Genomic DNA, 14,912 nt, shown 5'->3' with positions numbered 1-14,912 from the left:
ATTTTGTATTTGATTCAGTTCAAAGGTTGATATTTCCCCAAGTCTGAATAGGTTAGTAGAGCGTAAAGCCAACTTCCAATACCCAAAATCTCGGCCACTCGCTCACTCCAGCATGGTGGTGTTACGGTGCAACTGGTGACCTGCTGACATATGTGACAATCGTCGACAATCGCATAACGTCAGTGCCGAATGTAAATCGTTGCAGTTTGTTTATTAGCAGAGTTCAACCTAGCGGTATTCAGGCCACGTATTTAAAGACCTCCATGTGAGTTGTATGAAGTCCACAAGATGGTCACATATTTCGACAGCTCACCAATTTCACTATAATTTGCCATGCTGGAGTGAGCGAGTGGCAGAGATTTGGGGTATTGGAATTTGGCTTAAGTGATATTAAAGGTGAACACTTTCCTCCAGGATACCTATTGTATGTATGTAGGGTAAACGCATTTGAAGTGATGACACGTGGCATTTATGAGCAGACACAATTGGAAGTGGATCACTATAAAATTGAAGCTGATAAGCCTATCTCTGTCCATGCAGATTCGCTGAAAGTTTGCAAACCTGCACGTGATGAATAAATACTGAAAAGTATTTTCTGTTTATTAAAGAGCTGAGAGATGGGCAGCAAAGATTGCACATTTGCAAAGATTATTATCAGAATAGGCCTATATGTTTTAACCTTTTAACAAAATACTGTTTTAACCAAAACATATCACTTATTATAGCCTTTAAGGAACAGTTGTAGTAGGCTACTAGCATAACATTGATAAGGATAAAAGTATACAGACATAGGATACATATGGATAGAAAAAACGTTAAGACACAATTTTGTTTCACTATAGAACATTATTTTTGATGTATCAACCTAATTCTCATTGAGTTATGATTGTATTATTCTCCAGAAAGTTCAGCTTTATTGAATATAGAATAAACAATTTGGGTATTGGCTTTTCTGAATTAATTGTATAGGCCCATATATTATTAAATTATTTTGAGGATTAAAAAAAAAAGTGTAATCTATAAATTGGACTGTCATGGAAACAGTAATGAGTAATGGATGAGTCATGACTTGAGTGAGTGTCCGAACATCATTTTGGTTTAGGGTCCACCTTGTCTGTCCTTGTGGCAAAACACAGCGCAGTCCTAACAGATTAGCAGTCACGTCAGGGCTCAAATGAACATGCATTTGGAGGGAAAGGGAAAACAAACATCACAGAGAGGATTATGACCATTTAGGAAGTTTTTTCCCCCTCCTCCTCCCAGCTCTCTGATAATAAATAAAGGACGTCTCTGGCTGCGCAGCCTATCGGATTCCGGGACACACCAACACGCATTGAAATGAAACTGAACGGCAGGCAGTCTGTTCGTTAATCCTAGCCTATCCTTTTTATCTGTGGACCGCAGCAGTGTGATCACAATGGGACAGCAGAGCGGAGGCACAGACACAGCCATGCGACACATATGATGAGAAAAGCCAGGTCTGTTTGACTCACTCACTGCGAGTGCAGGGTGCGACACTGACTGACTGGGCCGCATGTAGGCAAGCTGTGCGTGGGTCTGGGTGGTGGGTGTGTGTGTGTGTGTGTGTGTTAAAGTGGGCCAAAAAATGATGTTCGCTGCCCCGCTCCTGGGTGTCTACCTGGTCACAGGTGCGCTTCTCTCCACGGCCATCAGCGCGTGCCCGACGCAGTGCAGCTGTTTTTATCACAACCTCAGCGACGGATCCAAAGCCAGGTGAGTGATGATCAACACCCACACACACACCTACGCCACATCAATAAGAAATATAGCTGCAAGCAGTGATAAGACGGGGCCAAGCCATAAAAGCATGGACTGGAGATTACATCACGTTTTGTCCAACCTTTTGACATCACTTTTTGGATGTGGATAGAATGGTCCAGGATCATACAATGATGTAATTGGCAGATCTAATGGTGCGTTCACACCGCCAGACACAAAGACGAATGGGAGTATCATTTGGAACGGCTTCCATTTACAATGAATGGTAGACTGTGTCTTTGCATCTGCCCGTGTGAAAGCAACAACGGTCAGAGGTCCTTTGATGAATGACTCTGAACTTCAGTTATTGAAGTTCCTTCGCTTTCTACCATATTGCCGAATTTCGTGGAAAGCGAAAACTGTTCTGCAAAAAGTTGCTGAAGAAGAAAAAACGGTACAAACAGGGGTCTATTTTCGCCCCTTCGGGCTTGGCCCCTAATAAAGGCACAATCTTGCATAATAATTCAGTTGCCTATGTTTTGTACGCTTTTGCAAGCGCGCGCCTTAGTGATGGGCAGGTCTGTCTGTCCTCCCCACACGATTAGTCTACAGATGTTTGCACAGACAGAGGTGAACACGTGTGCAAAAGATAATTCAGCTATAGTGCATCATGCCTGCCCGATTTGACTTAAACCTGGATTATCTCACAAAGGCACTTTGAACCTCTCCATCTGCGTTTTATCATGCAAGCCTGCAAAGTGACCATTTTCCGACAATTAGGCCTAGACATATTTGTAAATAGGCTACATCACCTTTCTTAATTATGAGCAAGTCGCCATCTTTCGGTGGCCAGCTCAACTGCATTGCAAATTGTAGTTAATTTGAATATATAGCCTATATCCCATTTAGACTTGGAAAACATGTGTCTCTTTAGACTTCCTATTTAACCATTATTTTATACTTTGGCTATTCAAAAATAGCAGATAAACAAGATTATAACGCGGCCAAGAGCTTGTAGATCTGCTATTTTAGAAAAATCATGAAAATGTGTGCAAATCTTTGACTATATATATTTTTAAAGCGACCAAAAACTCAAATCTTTGCTTGCGTGGGGTCCCATGGAACAAAATCTTTTTAGATGGGGATCCACGGCCACATACATTTTGGGATTTGAGCACCACTGACACCACTGAAAAAAAAATCCCATTATGTCCCATTAAAATCTTATTGGAACATTATTCAACAAACATTTCCGTCATCTTTCTTTTAGGAGCGTGATCTGCAACGACCCGGACACGTCCCTCGTGCCCGTCGGCTTTCCAGTCGACACGTCCAAGCTGCGAATCGAGAAGACGGCCGTCCAGGGCATCCCGAGCGAGGCCTTCGGCTACCTGTCCGGCCTGGAGTTCCTGTGGATGTCCTTCAACGCGCTGTCCTCGCTCCACCCGGACAGCTTCCGCGGCCTCGTCAGCCTGGTGGAGCTGCGCCTGGACGGGAACGACCTGCCGTCCTTCCCGTGGGACTGCCTGGCCGACATGCCGGGCCTCCGGCTGCTGGACCTGCACAACAACCGGCTGAGCTCGCTGCCCGCCGACGTCAACGCTCGCGTCAGAAACCTCACCTACCTGGATCTGTCCAGCAACAGCCTGTTGACTCTGCCCGCCGAGGTGCTCTCCGGCTGGCTGGCGGTGAAACCAACACTGCAGGCTGCATCGGGTCCTGCGGAGAGCTCCAAAATGATCCTCGGTAAGGAAGCGGACAGCAGGATTAATGTTTCACTCAACATTTCACTGTCTCTCTTTTGCTAAAAAGGCACTATAAAATGTAAGCCAGTAGCATACATTTACATTGTCCTGGAGGTCAATGAATCTATAATTGGCCTATGTGTTTTTAGATTTTTCCACAACAGAATAATAGGCCCATCGTCATCATCATCATCATCATCATCATCATCACCACCACCACCGCCACCATTATCGTATGTATGTAGCGGTATAGCCTATGTATGCAATGTATTTACATTGTACACAGTCGTGTGTGTGTGTGTCTGCCCACCCGCCCGACCCAGTGGGGCTACCCCACCCATACCCATATTCCAACTGTGCGTATAGCGTGCCTTTCAGTTTTATGATTGATATTGACCCTATATTGTATATGTTTTCGCGACGCCCCCACAGGTCTCCACGACAACCCATGGGTGTGTGACTGTCGGCTTTACGAGCTGGTCCAGTTCCAGCGCTCCCCGACGCTCTCGGTGGCGTTCATCGACACGCGGCTGCGCTGCTCGGCTCCGGAGTGCCTGTCGGGGGTGCTGTTCAGCGATGCGGAGCTGCGCCGGTGCCAGCTGCCCCGTGTGCACACGGCGGTGGCCCGCGTGCGCAGCGCCACGGGGAACAACGTGCTGCTGCGCTGCGGGACCATCGGCGTGCCCGTCCCCGACATGACGTGGCGCAGGGCGGACGGCAGAGCCCTGAACGGAACAGGTGAGCTGAAGTCACACACGCGTTACTGCAGTGAAATTTGTTCTCCGCATTTAACCCATCTCTTGGAGCGGTGAGCCGCAGCGTTTGCCACGCTCGGGAATCATTCGTTGATTTGACCCCCCAATCCAACCCATTGATGCTGAGTGCCAAGCAGGGAGGCATTGAGTCCCATTTTTACGATCTTTGGTATGACCCGGCCGGGGATCGAACCCCCGACCTCCCAGATTCAGGGCGGACACTCTAACCACAAGGCCACTGTCTGGCCATGCAGCGGTCAGGTGGTTTAAGCACCATGGACAGCGACCACTAATTCAACCCTCTTTCTTTCTTTCTCACTCTCACTCTCATCAAATGTACGTGTTATGGGGCCAGTGTTGTGGCGTATAGTAAATAGTAATACATTTAACAAGAAGTTTAAATACATTGTGCTTGCTGTCGCTGATTGCATAGTGACTTGACATAGTGAATGAAAGTTCAGTTGTTGCATGCTATTTTAGAAGTTACCTGGATAATATTGAGTAATCCTGTTTGGTGCAATATCACCAAAGTCTTGGTTCTGTAAGGCATGTGTCTGACTGAATTGCATTGTCAGTGGTGGAAAGTATAACTAAGTACTGTACTTGGAAGTACTTGAAGTAATTGGTAACTTGTAAAGCTATGCTTTAAAAGTACCTTCCCCAAAGCTGTGTCTGCACTTTCATCGTGACATTTCTAAAGAGCTAACAGTTAAAAGTTGTACATTTGCACTGTCAGCTCAGCTGTGACCTAGTCTCGCATAGCCAGACACTATTCCACAATCTCTGAACGTATGACCGGAAGCATTTGAACATTGTGTGAGGCAACAGTTGGGCCACATGCACGAGAATAGCCGTAACTTGATCTGTTGTTTCTACATTGGGGCCACAAATTCAACACTCCATATTACATTTTGTTTTCTTGACCGATATCACTTCAAAGAACACATATAGATCAGCAAGTGTACATATGTTTTATTACTGTTACTGCCCCGAAATTTATCTAAAATCAATTATGGTCTAGATATTTAAATTGTGACGTGGCCTGCACATCCTTCCTATTAACATGGTGTATGATCTCCTTTCCGTCCACACAGTCCAGCAGGAGACCTCAAAGGAAGGAATCACCTGGTCTATCCTGCGTGTCCCCGCCGTGTCCCTCCGTGACTCCGGGAGGTACGTCTGCATGGCCGCCAACTATGCAGGGAATGCCGAGGCTGTCATCTCTCTGATGGTCTCCAACACGTCGAAACTAGTCGGAAACCTGACCAGCCCTGATAGGAAACCCAAAGCCAAGAAATCGAACCAGCAGGCCGCCTACCAGGAGAGAATGGTGGCCAGATATGTGGCTCCTACCTCCACCCCTGGCCCTCCGCCTGACCCCGGACCTAGAAAGGCCAGCTTTCCCCTGGAGTCTGGCCCCCTGGAAAGCTCTGGGCCGGGACCTAGGTTAGCTAGCTTGGCCTTGGAGCCTGGCCCTATATCTGTCTCCAGCCCTGGACCTGGGTTAGCTAGCTTGGCCTTGAAGCCTGGCCCGCTATCGGTCTCCAGCCCTGGACTTGGGTTAGTGAAATTGGCCTTGGAGCCTGGCCCTCTATCGGTCTCCAGCCCTGGACCTGGGTTAGTGAAATTGGCCTTGGAGCCTGGCCCTCTATTTGCCTCCAGCTCCAGACCTGGGTTAGCTATCTTGGCCTTAGAGCCTGGCCCTTCGCCAGGCTCTGCGGCCGGACCTGGGTTAGCTAACTTGGCCTTGGAGCCTGGCCCTTCACCTGGCTCGGGAGGGCCCGGACCTGGGTTAGCTAACTTGGCAAAGGAGCCTGTATCTCCAACCAGTTCCGGGCCCGGACCTGGGTTAGCTAGCTTGGCCATGGAGCCTGTCCCTCCCCCTGGCTCCGGACCCATCCCTGGGTTAGCCAGCTATAGCCTGGCTGACAGAAATGACACTCGTGGCCCTGTGCCTACTGCCAGTCCAGATGCACTGCTGGAATTGGAGAAGACCAACCTCAGCAACCTGGGAGCCAATGCCACGTTGCTCCAGCAGTATACCGACAGGATGGTCCGGTCTGTGAAGGTGGTCGGGGACTCGGACAACACCATCGCTCTTAACTGGAGGGCCCCACAGGCCAAGAACACCACTGCGTTCTGTGTGCTTTACGCCGTGTTTGGGGAGAGGGACATGAGGAAGATCAATGTGGGTGCGGGGCTGATGCGCGTCACCATCGACGGGCTGGTGCCACAGACCAAGTACATTGCCTGCGTGTGCGTCCGGGGGCTGATCCCCAAGAAGGAGCAGTGCGTCATCTTCTCCACCGACGTGGCGGCCAGCGCCGCCAGCATGCAAAGGCTCATCAACGTCATCGTGATCACGGTCGCCTGCGTCATCGCCGTGCCGCTCACCGTCATCGTGTGCTGCGGCTGGCTGAAGAGGCGCATCCAGAAGTACTGGGGCAAGAAGTCCAAGAACATCCAGGACTCCTACGTGACCTTTGAGGCGCTTTCCCCTGGCGGAACGAAGGCCAAAGAGGACGAGTATCTCACCAAGCTGAACCCGGAGGAGTTCAACAGACTGCTGTCGGCCCGCTCCAGCCTGGACTCCGAGCCCACGGCCAAGATTGAGGGACAGCCCAACGAGTACTTCTGCTGACGTGAAGCTCCAGCTCCAGCTGCGCACCACATCCTCCCCCGTACCCACCCGTACTCTGTTCCTCCTCATCATCATGCCCCCGACGGTCTCGTGCCTAATCACCACCCCCATCCGCACCCGCATCCTTACCCTCACCACCACGTGCACCCGCGTCCTCACCAGCATCCCGAGGTCAGTCCTCCTCGCACGCGTTCACACACGCCTCATCCTCGCCAACATCCCGAGGTCAGTCCTCCTCGCATGCGTTCGCATACGCCGCGTCCTCACCAGCATCCCGAGGTGAGTCCTCCTCACACGCGTCCGTACACGCCTCGTCCTCACCAGTATCCAGAGGCCAGCCCTCCACCAACACACTCGTCCCCGCGCTCGCCCATGCGCTCGCACAATCCGCATCCTCATCATCAGCATCCCGAGGTCTGCCCTCCGCCCATGCGCTCGCATATGCAGCATCCTCGCCATCCTCACCACCATCCCGAGGTCAGCCCTCCGCCCACACGCCCGCACTCGCCGCACCCATGGGACTCCCCTCCTCCACCTCCGCCTCCCCGGTACACCGCACCTCCAACACCACCGCCTCAGAGGCCCGGCTTCTGTCAGAGGACATTTGCACGCTGCACCATCATGGAAATATCAGTTTAGACTATTCTGTCATTTCAGCACAGTTCTTTTCTAGATACATCTAGGAGTGAATATGAATACTGTAAGTCATCCTCACTGGACCATAATAAGAAAAGTTTGCAACATTCAGGCGGAATATAGTGCTACAGGGATTGTACTTCCAACCCAAAAGTTACCTCCGTTTCCCACTGCAGATTTCTAATGAAAGAAAATAAGCTCTGTTCAAAACAAACACTTGTGAATATTATTCACAATCTTTGTCCAGCAAGATTCACAAATCAACACACTTTTTTGAATTGATTAACCACACAGGTAATTAGTATAGGCTTCAATAGTCAATAGCTTAGCAACATTAATGTTATGGAGTGGATCAAATCTCCAAATCATGTAATGGAACAAAACTTGAAAACTCTTAGGTTTCTGTTAACCACAGAGTCAACTCACTTCTGTGTTTTAGAACTACAAACTGTAGCATTATATTCAAACATTTCTTGTTTCATGCCCCAGTGTTCATTTCACTAAAACTGTCAAAAGGAACATGACCAAGGCTGTAATGAGATGAATACTTATTTGGAACGCAAACAGGAACTATGACCTCTCACACGCCCTGTGGTGCTAAACTGACCATATCTGTGAGGTCTTTCTTCCATCATGTACATTCTACGCCTCTGTACTTATCTGTCGTACTTTCTCCGAGACGATAAATACACGGGCATGGTGCAACGTCACAACCAGCTGGAGCTGGACACAACAGAAAAGACTGAACTATGACAATGTAAATATGGTTGGAGAAGATTATGGAGCAAAGAGATGCATAATGTCACATCAACTATCAATATGTACTTGTTTTGTGGCACCTGTATGCATACATTCCAATTAGGTCAGTGGTTCTCAAAGATAGGTCCAGGGACCCTCAGGGGTCCTTGAAGTTGAAGGGGGTCCACAATGAAATTAGTTAATATAGCATCAGTATAACCCGAGAACAAAGTCCTCACATTTCCATTTTTTCATTGGCACTCACCCAAAGTAAACGCTAACACGTTTTCAACTATGAGCCTTTATCAGAGCTCTGCTGAAGGCTCATGATCATAGCCGAAACGCGTGAGCAATTACGTTTGGTGTGTGACAATAAAGAAGTGGAAATGTGCATGAATACTTTGTCCTCCATTTATTAAAATTATACGTTTTTAGAACGTTTTTATTCCTACTTTTTGATGTTTACTGGGAGTTTGGGTCTAGCACTCCACTGAAAACCATTGCTTATTTGCAACCTTGATCTTCTTAACCCTATATTCATTGACTATTTGAAAATAGCCAATCCAGTAGATTGTATAGGATACAAAACCTGTCCCTGGCTCAAAACACTTTCAGATGGCGGTCCGCTGCCAAATACATATGAATTTGGTGGTCCTTGACATGAGAACTCACTCTGCGTCCTATTAAATAATCGGCACTTTGGCTATCAGTGTGTGCGGCCACTCTTTTGTCTTTTTAAGACTTATCTTTTTAGATATTTCTTCCGTGAGCTGGCACCAATATTAAGACTGGTGTGCGTACAGCTTCCCCCTGCACAGTGTTTGACATAAGAACCACTGAGATAGTGACATGCCATCATGCATCATTAACTAATTGAATGTATATTATATTTAACCCAGTTGTATTATTTGAATGAATGGAAATAAACTTTTATATATATATAGTATACTGTAACCTGTTGTAATGTTCGTATGGTATAGCTTACTGGGATGAACCGGCGAAGGAGTTGAGACGCTCAAGTCATATTTGGTCTTTGGCCAAATGGGCCAATGAGTGCAGGTTTAATATCAGGACAATGCCCAGATTCTGCATGTCCCAAATGATTAGCCATTTATAAACCTTTGTGTGATGAAATGTTTTTGTGTTTGTCAAACACAAAAGAAAAACTAAACCCTAACAGATTTCAAAACTTTTGGTGGATATTCAAATAATGTGGGGGAAAAAAAAACAGTACTTATGTTATCATTTGGCAATCTCATAAACGATAAATACGATTTATAAATAATAATTTTGAACAGCAAAATCTACCCCACCCCCAACATTCACTAATCATAAAGTTGAGCAGTTTTGTGATGTCGGGCCAACACTGTACTCAAACAAAGTACAGTCATCATGGTATGTACAACCGGTACCTTCATCCATGTCATTATTGTGCAATTCTATTCTGCCACCTTTTGGAAAAGCTCATGTGTAGCCTACAGTATATGGAAAAAGAAAAGACCCTGACATTGTTGTTTAGATTTGGACCAGTATCAGAAGTTGTCCCTCACCTGTTGCCCTATACCTTTAACCCACGACCACGTGGTGAGGAGGGTTAAAGGCTACCTGCCAAGTAGCTAACAGGGTAGCTATGCAGCTAGTAGGCCAGACCTACAGTACTGACACCACCAAGTGTTAAACATGCGTGTCAGAATTAGGTCCCATGCACACTTGTTCTTTACGCAGCGCGTCAAGGATTAGACTTAATAGGCTTCTGCTGTCTGCCTGTCACAGGTGGATATGCCTTGAGCACGAATGTAGGCTTCGGAGTTTGGGGATTGTATTGGACTATGGACACATTCCGTAGTCTTTTAGTTGCTGTTTTGTTAATTATCCAAGCATATAAAAGTGTTTCTCAATGTTTAAATGGATGCAGCTGTACAACAGACCGTCACGGGAGGTAAGACTTCGCTATAATCTGTGTCATGGCTAATGTTTTTAAGCTGTTCTTTTTGCTACTGTGACATAAACCTGAATGCTTACTGCTTATTTGTTTGTGAGAGTGTATTGCAATTATTGTTATTATGGCCATATGTATTTGTAAGGTTTTATATTGCGATGTTTCATAAATAGGCCATTTTGAAACACTTTCCTTCTATTTTAGGTCACTCATATGTATGGAGGAGAACGCATTTGGTGTCATACCAGACATTCCAGCTGATATAACCAAAATACGAATCGAAAAATCTCACTTCACCGAAATCCCCAGAGGAGCGTTCAGAAAAATATCTGCTTTGGAAAACCTGTGGCTGAATTTCAACGACATCACTTTGATCAACTCGAAGGGACTCGAAGGTTTAGGTAATCTGACGGAGCTGCGCCTTGAAGGCAACAACCTGCGCTCTGTGCCATGGACGGCCTTCGAAGACACCCCCGCTCTGAAGATCCTGGACCTAAAGCACAACCAGCTGGACGTCTTGCCGGAGCACGCGTTAAAATTCTTGCCAAGTCTGACGTACTTAGACTTGTCTTTCAATCGTCTCACGGTCATTTCGAGGGAGGTCTTCCTAAACTGGCCCCTCTATCAAAATATACAGAGTGCCAGCGAGCGTGGTGGTGGTGGCGGTGGTGGTGTGGGGGTGACCGGCCTCCCGTCCAACGTGGTGCTGGCGCTCCACGACAACCCATGGCTCTGCGACTGTCGCCTGAGGGGCTTTGTGGCCTTTGTCAGGGCTATCAGCCCCCCCGTGATACTGATGAACTCATACTTGACCTGCTCAGGGCCGGACTTTAGGTCAGGGAAGTTCTTCCACGAGGTAGGCTAATAATATGCAGACATGCAGTATACCTAATAATATGCAGACATACCGTTTCTGGGTCACTCGCTCTCATGTTTTTGTTACCTAGGCTCATTTTCTTGACCCCAGTCCAGTCTTGTTGAAGGTAATTTAGATAGCATATGTCTTTTAAACATTGTTTACCTATGGGCTATCTTGAAGTTTCAATGTACACATTTATTTCGATAGTATGTTGTTTAGACTGATGCTTCTTGGTTAACTGGGATCCTATAGCTTCTTGAGGCATTACTATGTGATTCCCTGGCTTATTGTAAGTAGCTCTGGATAAATCAATGGTTCTCAAACCTTTTTTTTAAGTTCAAGGACACCCATAACTGAGAGGGTGGTGGTTATAGGCTTAGGGTTCCATTTGTACTCTACACCATGAGTCACAGCCCCATAAGGGTCCATTTGAAGTAACCGTGAGGGTCCCTGGATACCCCATGAGTCACAGCCCCATAAGGGTCAATCTGAAGGAACCGTGAGGGTCCCCGGATACCCCATGCACTTTGAGAACCGCCGTGCTATGAAACGCCTATAAATAATTGTAATTGTATAGGTGGAGCTGCAGGAATGCAAGAAGCCCGCAGTCGCCACTCCCTCGGTCAACATCAGCATGCCTCTGGGACGGAACGTCACTCTGCACTGCCTGGCCAAGGCCAGGCCTGAGCCCGCTGTATGGTGGACATATGGTCTGAAGATAATCAGAGGATTCCATGGTAAGAGTTATGTCTGTCATCATCAACACACATTCATCCAGACACTTATAGCCCCCCCCCCCCCCCCCGGGTAATATCTCGTTGTAAATTAGATACTTACACACACACTGGTCGCAGGCTCGCAGCTAGAAGGCCTTTCCTTCTATGCATAGTTTGGCCTATACTATAAATCAAATCATGGAAGAGTTATAATCTGTCGGCCTGTGCAATATAATCACCCCCCACTGATAATCTCAGTCTGGTTTGTTGATTAAGAGATGTTGGAGATTAAACCGTAGGATTCTGCCGCCTATACCTAATATGATGTAATTAAACCCCCATGCGTCATTCGACTTAGCCTCCTACTGCACAATGCATATAGAGCAGATCATGGCATCTTTATAGAGAGCAACCGGCCCTTCTTTACACATGAACCAGTGTTTCTCAACCTTTTGCATCACAAGGATGCCCAGTTTGATATGCATTAGGCCACAGACCCCCGTTTGTTACCATGTGTTAAAGATCTCTGCATGGGACCCTGAAAAACCTCAGTGTTTGTGCACTTGTTTCCTGAAGACCACAAGCAACAATAGCGTGTGTTGTTGTACTTGTTCTTTGCTTTGGGTTTTGCCATGTATTCAGTGCCGGTTCTAAGCCTTTTGAGGCCCTAGGCAACATATTATACAGAGCCCAAAATGTTTATAAACAAATCCCAAATGTTTATAAACAAATCCCAAAATGTTTATAAACAAATCCCAAAATGTTTATAAACAAATCACAAATGTTTATAAACAAATCACAAATGTTTATAAACAAATACCAAAATGTTTATTAACAAATCCCAAATCCCTTGGTCCTACCCCCCCGACCATGAGACTTACTACAGGTCAACTGGTAGTGGTCCTACCCCCCCCCCCATGAGACTTACAAATCCCAAATGTTTATAAACAAATCCCAAATGTTTGTAAACAAATCCCAAATGTTTATAAACAAATCCCAAAATGTTTATAAATAAATCACAAATGTTTATAAACAAATCACAAATGTTTATAAACAAATACCAAAATGTTTATAAACAAATCCCAAATCCCTTGGTCCTACCCCCCCGACCAATGTATTGTATTGAGTGATATGTCTTTAGCTTTCGTTTTGTCCATTTTGCAAAAGTTAGTCAAATATTTGGTCAAAAAAATGCCGTTAGGGACCCTAGGATTCACGTGGTTACATTTTATTCCACACACCTGGTGTGTTTTGCTCCTAGAGTCTCAGGAGAGAGTGGACGAGGACACGGTCAGGTCGCGCCTGGTGATCCCGTCTCTCCACGGGACCGACCGAGGCGTCTACACTTGCTCCGCCATCAACTTCATGGGTAACTCCTCCGTCAGCATCCTCCTGGATGTCCACCCTGCCGCCGGCGCCTCCCAGGCGCCCCAGCTCCCGCCCGGATTCCGCGCTCCGCCCCTCACCGCCGAAGAAAACGTCTACATCGACCTCCGCATCGCCAGGCAGATGGTCAGGGGCATCAGCATCGAGTGGTACGCCGTCTTGGACCGGCCGTCCGAGACCTGGTTCACCGTCCACTTTGGCCGCGTGGACTCGGCCAAGAAGGAGGCGACCTACGTCGGCCCCGGCACCAACTCCTACTCCGTCTCCGATCTGATGCCCGCCACCAAGTATGAGATCTGCGTCACCCTCAAGAACCAGGCGCCACGGCCCGGCCAGTGCATCGTCTTTGTGACGGGCAGTGACATCACGGAGATGGAGCAGAGGCAGAAGCTCATCCACATCGTGGTGATCGTTCTGGCCATGGTGCTGGCCGTGCCGGTCGGCATGTGGGCCTGCACCACCGACCGACGGCTCAACTGCGACTGCATCACAGCGTCCTGGAAGAGGTACCGGCGGGGGGCCGGCGGCACGTCGGAGAGGGAGAGGCAGGGCACGTTCGACAGCCTGCAGGCCGGCAGCGAGGACGGCCTGGTCAACACAGAGTCCAGTCAGGACTGGAAGGTGAGGAGGAGGTCTGCGTCTGACGACAGCAGGTCGCCGAAGGGCAAGGCAGAGCAAAGAGCTGCAGAGCTCTACTGAATGAATCTACAATGAATGAATCAGTGACGGCCATAGACTGGTGGTAGCCGGATGATTAAATGTCTAACATCTGGGGCACGACTACTGGAAAGTGGTTATGAAATAGGACCGCCTAACCCCCCCCCAAAGAAAAGAAAAAGGAAATGCGTCACAGACCAAGCATGACGCTTGTTAGAACATGTTGACTTGTGACCTCCGTGGTGACCTCCGTGGTTGATGACGCAAGGTGATATGGGTCAGACCACGTGAGACCGAGGACGGACAACGATGAGGCGAAGACATGAAACCGCTCTTGTATCCTGACCTGTATCACTGCATGATTCTGTTATCCGTATCACTGCACGATTCTGTGATTTACTCGAGAGTAAATCAGGTTGTTTTGATGCTGGACTGAAGTGGCTGCTCGGTCTGCTCCAATCAGGGCCAAATTAGCCATTGGGTCAATGGGGCCGTGTCCCAGGGGCCCTTGGCTCTCTGGGGCCCTTCGGGGAAATCGGACCGCTCTGTACTGGGTTTGAGGCCCTGAAAAAAAGGTCCTGAGGACCTTCATTGGCCATTGATTTTGTTAAATTTAGGTCATAAAGTTGATAAAAACACGACAAAACTATGGGGCCCCCAAAAAATTACCGGCCCAGCCGCCCTTGTGGGGGTTAATCCGTCCCTGGCTCCGATGCTGTCAGGACAAAGCATGAACAATAACAACCTCTTCGATACACACTCAAAGAGTGTGTTCAGAAGGGGTAAAAAAAAAAGATATGTTCTGCCTTGCTTTCCCTGTTCTGCTGATAATAATATTTGCTCAATCTGCATTTAATAGTCACCCTTATAACGTCATATTTTAATTGTGCTTTTTGTGAATGTTTGTGCAGCATTATTATAATTATAAATATTTGTATTATTATTATAGTAGTAGTAAATGGTTAATATAAGCCCCTGTTCTCAGCTTAGCGGTTAGTTGCTAAGGTGTGGCATTATTGACATAAAATATAAATACACAAAATAAGAATACACGGTGCAGTCCTACTGCTGTGTTGGTAGTAAGTAAGGTTATTCACATGATACATTTCAGTGTCAATAAT

The 14,912-nt window shown here is 47.3% G+C and overlaps 2 protein-coding genes across 4 annotated transcripts; both read left to right on the top strand.

The window, feature by feature from the left end:
- Positions 1–1,609: 1,609 nt before the first annotated feature.
- lrit1a (leucine-rich repeat, immunoglobulin-like and transmembrane domains 1a) lies at positions 1,610–6,860 on the top strand (the record flags this gene model as incomplete). 3 transcript variants are annotated; one of them, XM_080781370.1, is made up of 5 exons in its annotated part: positions 1,610–1,734; positions 2,990–3,465; positions 3,897–4,202; positions 5,314–5,583; positions 6,073–6,860. In XM_080781370.1, the coding sequence occupies 5 exons, from the start codon at positions 1,610–1,612 to the stop codon at positions 6,858–6,860; spliced, it is 1,965 nt and encodes a 654-aa protein (XP_080637496.1). The 3 variants fall into 3 exon arrangements, with proteins under 3 accessions (XP_080637496.1, XP_080637497.1, XP_080637495.1); XM_080781371.1 differs by having other exon boundaries at positions 5,314–5,634; positions 6,130–6,860; XM_080781369.1 differs by having other exon boundaries at positions 5,314–5,665; positions 6,152–6,860.
- A 3,203-nt stretch (positions 6,861–10,063) lies between these two features.
- Positions 10,064–13,833, top strand: lrit2 (leucine-rich repeat, immunoglobulin-like and transmembrane domains 2; the record flags this gene model as incomplete). Its single annotated transcript, XM_080782870.1, has 4 exons — positions 10,064–10,173; positions 10,378–11,029; positions 11,610–11,769; positions 13,010–13,833. 4 exons carry the CDS (start codon positions 10,064–10,066, stop codon positions 13,831–13,833), a joined length of 1,746 nt encoding a protein of 581 aa, XP_080638996.1.
- Between the last annotated feature and the right edge of the window lie 1,079 nt (positions 13,834–14,912).

The sequence above is a fragment of the Protomyctophum bolini genome (assembly GCF_963924005.1).
Source record: "Protomyctophum bolini genome assembly, chromosome: 14".
Classification (NCBI taxonomy): domain Eukaryota; kingdom Metazoa; phylum Chordata; class Actinopteri; order Myctophiformes; family Myctophidae; genus Protomyctophum; species Protomyctophum bolini.
The sequence above is the reverse complement of the archived record's forward strand: the minus strand, read 5'-3'. Positions and strand labels throughout refer to the sequence as shown.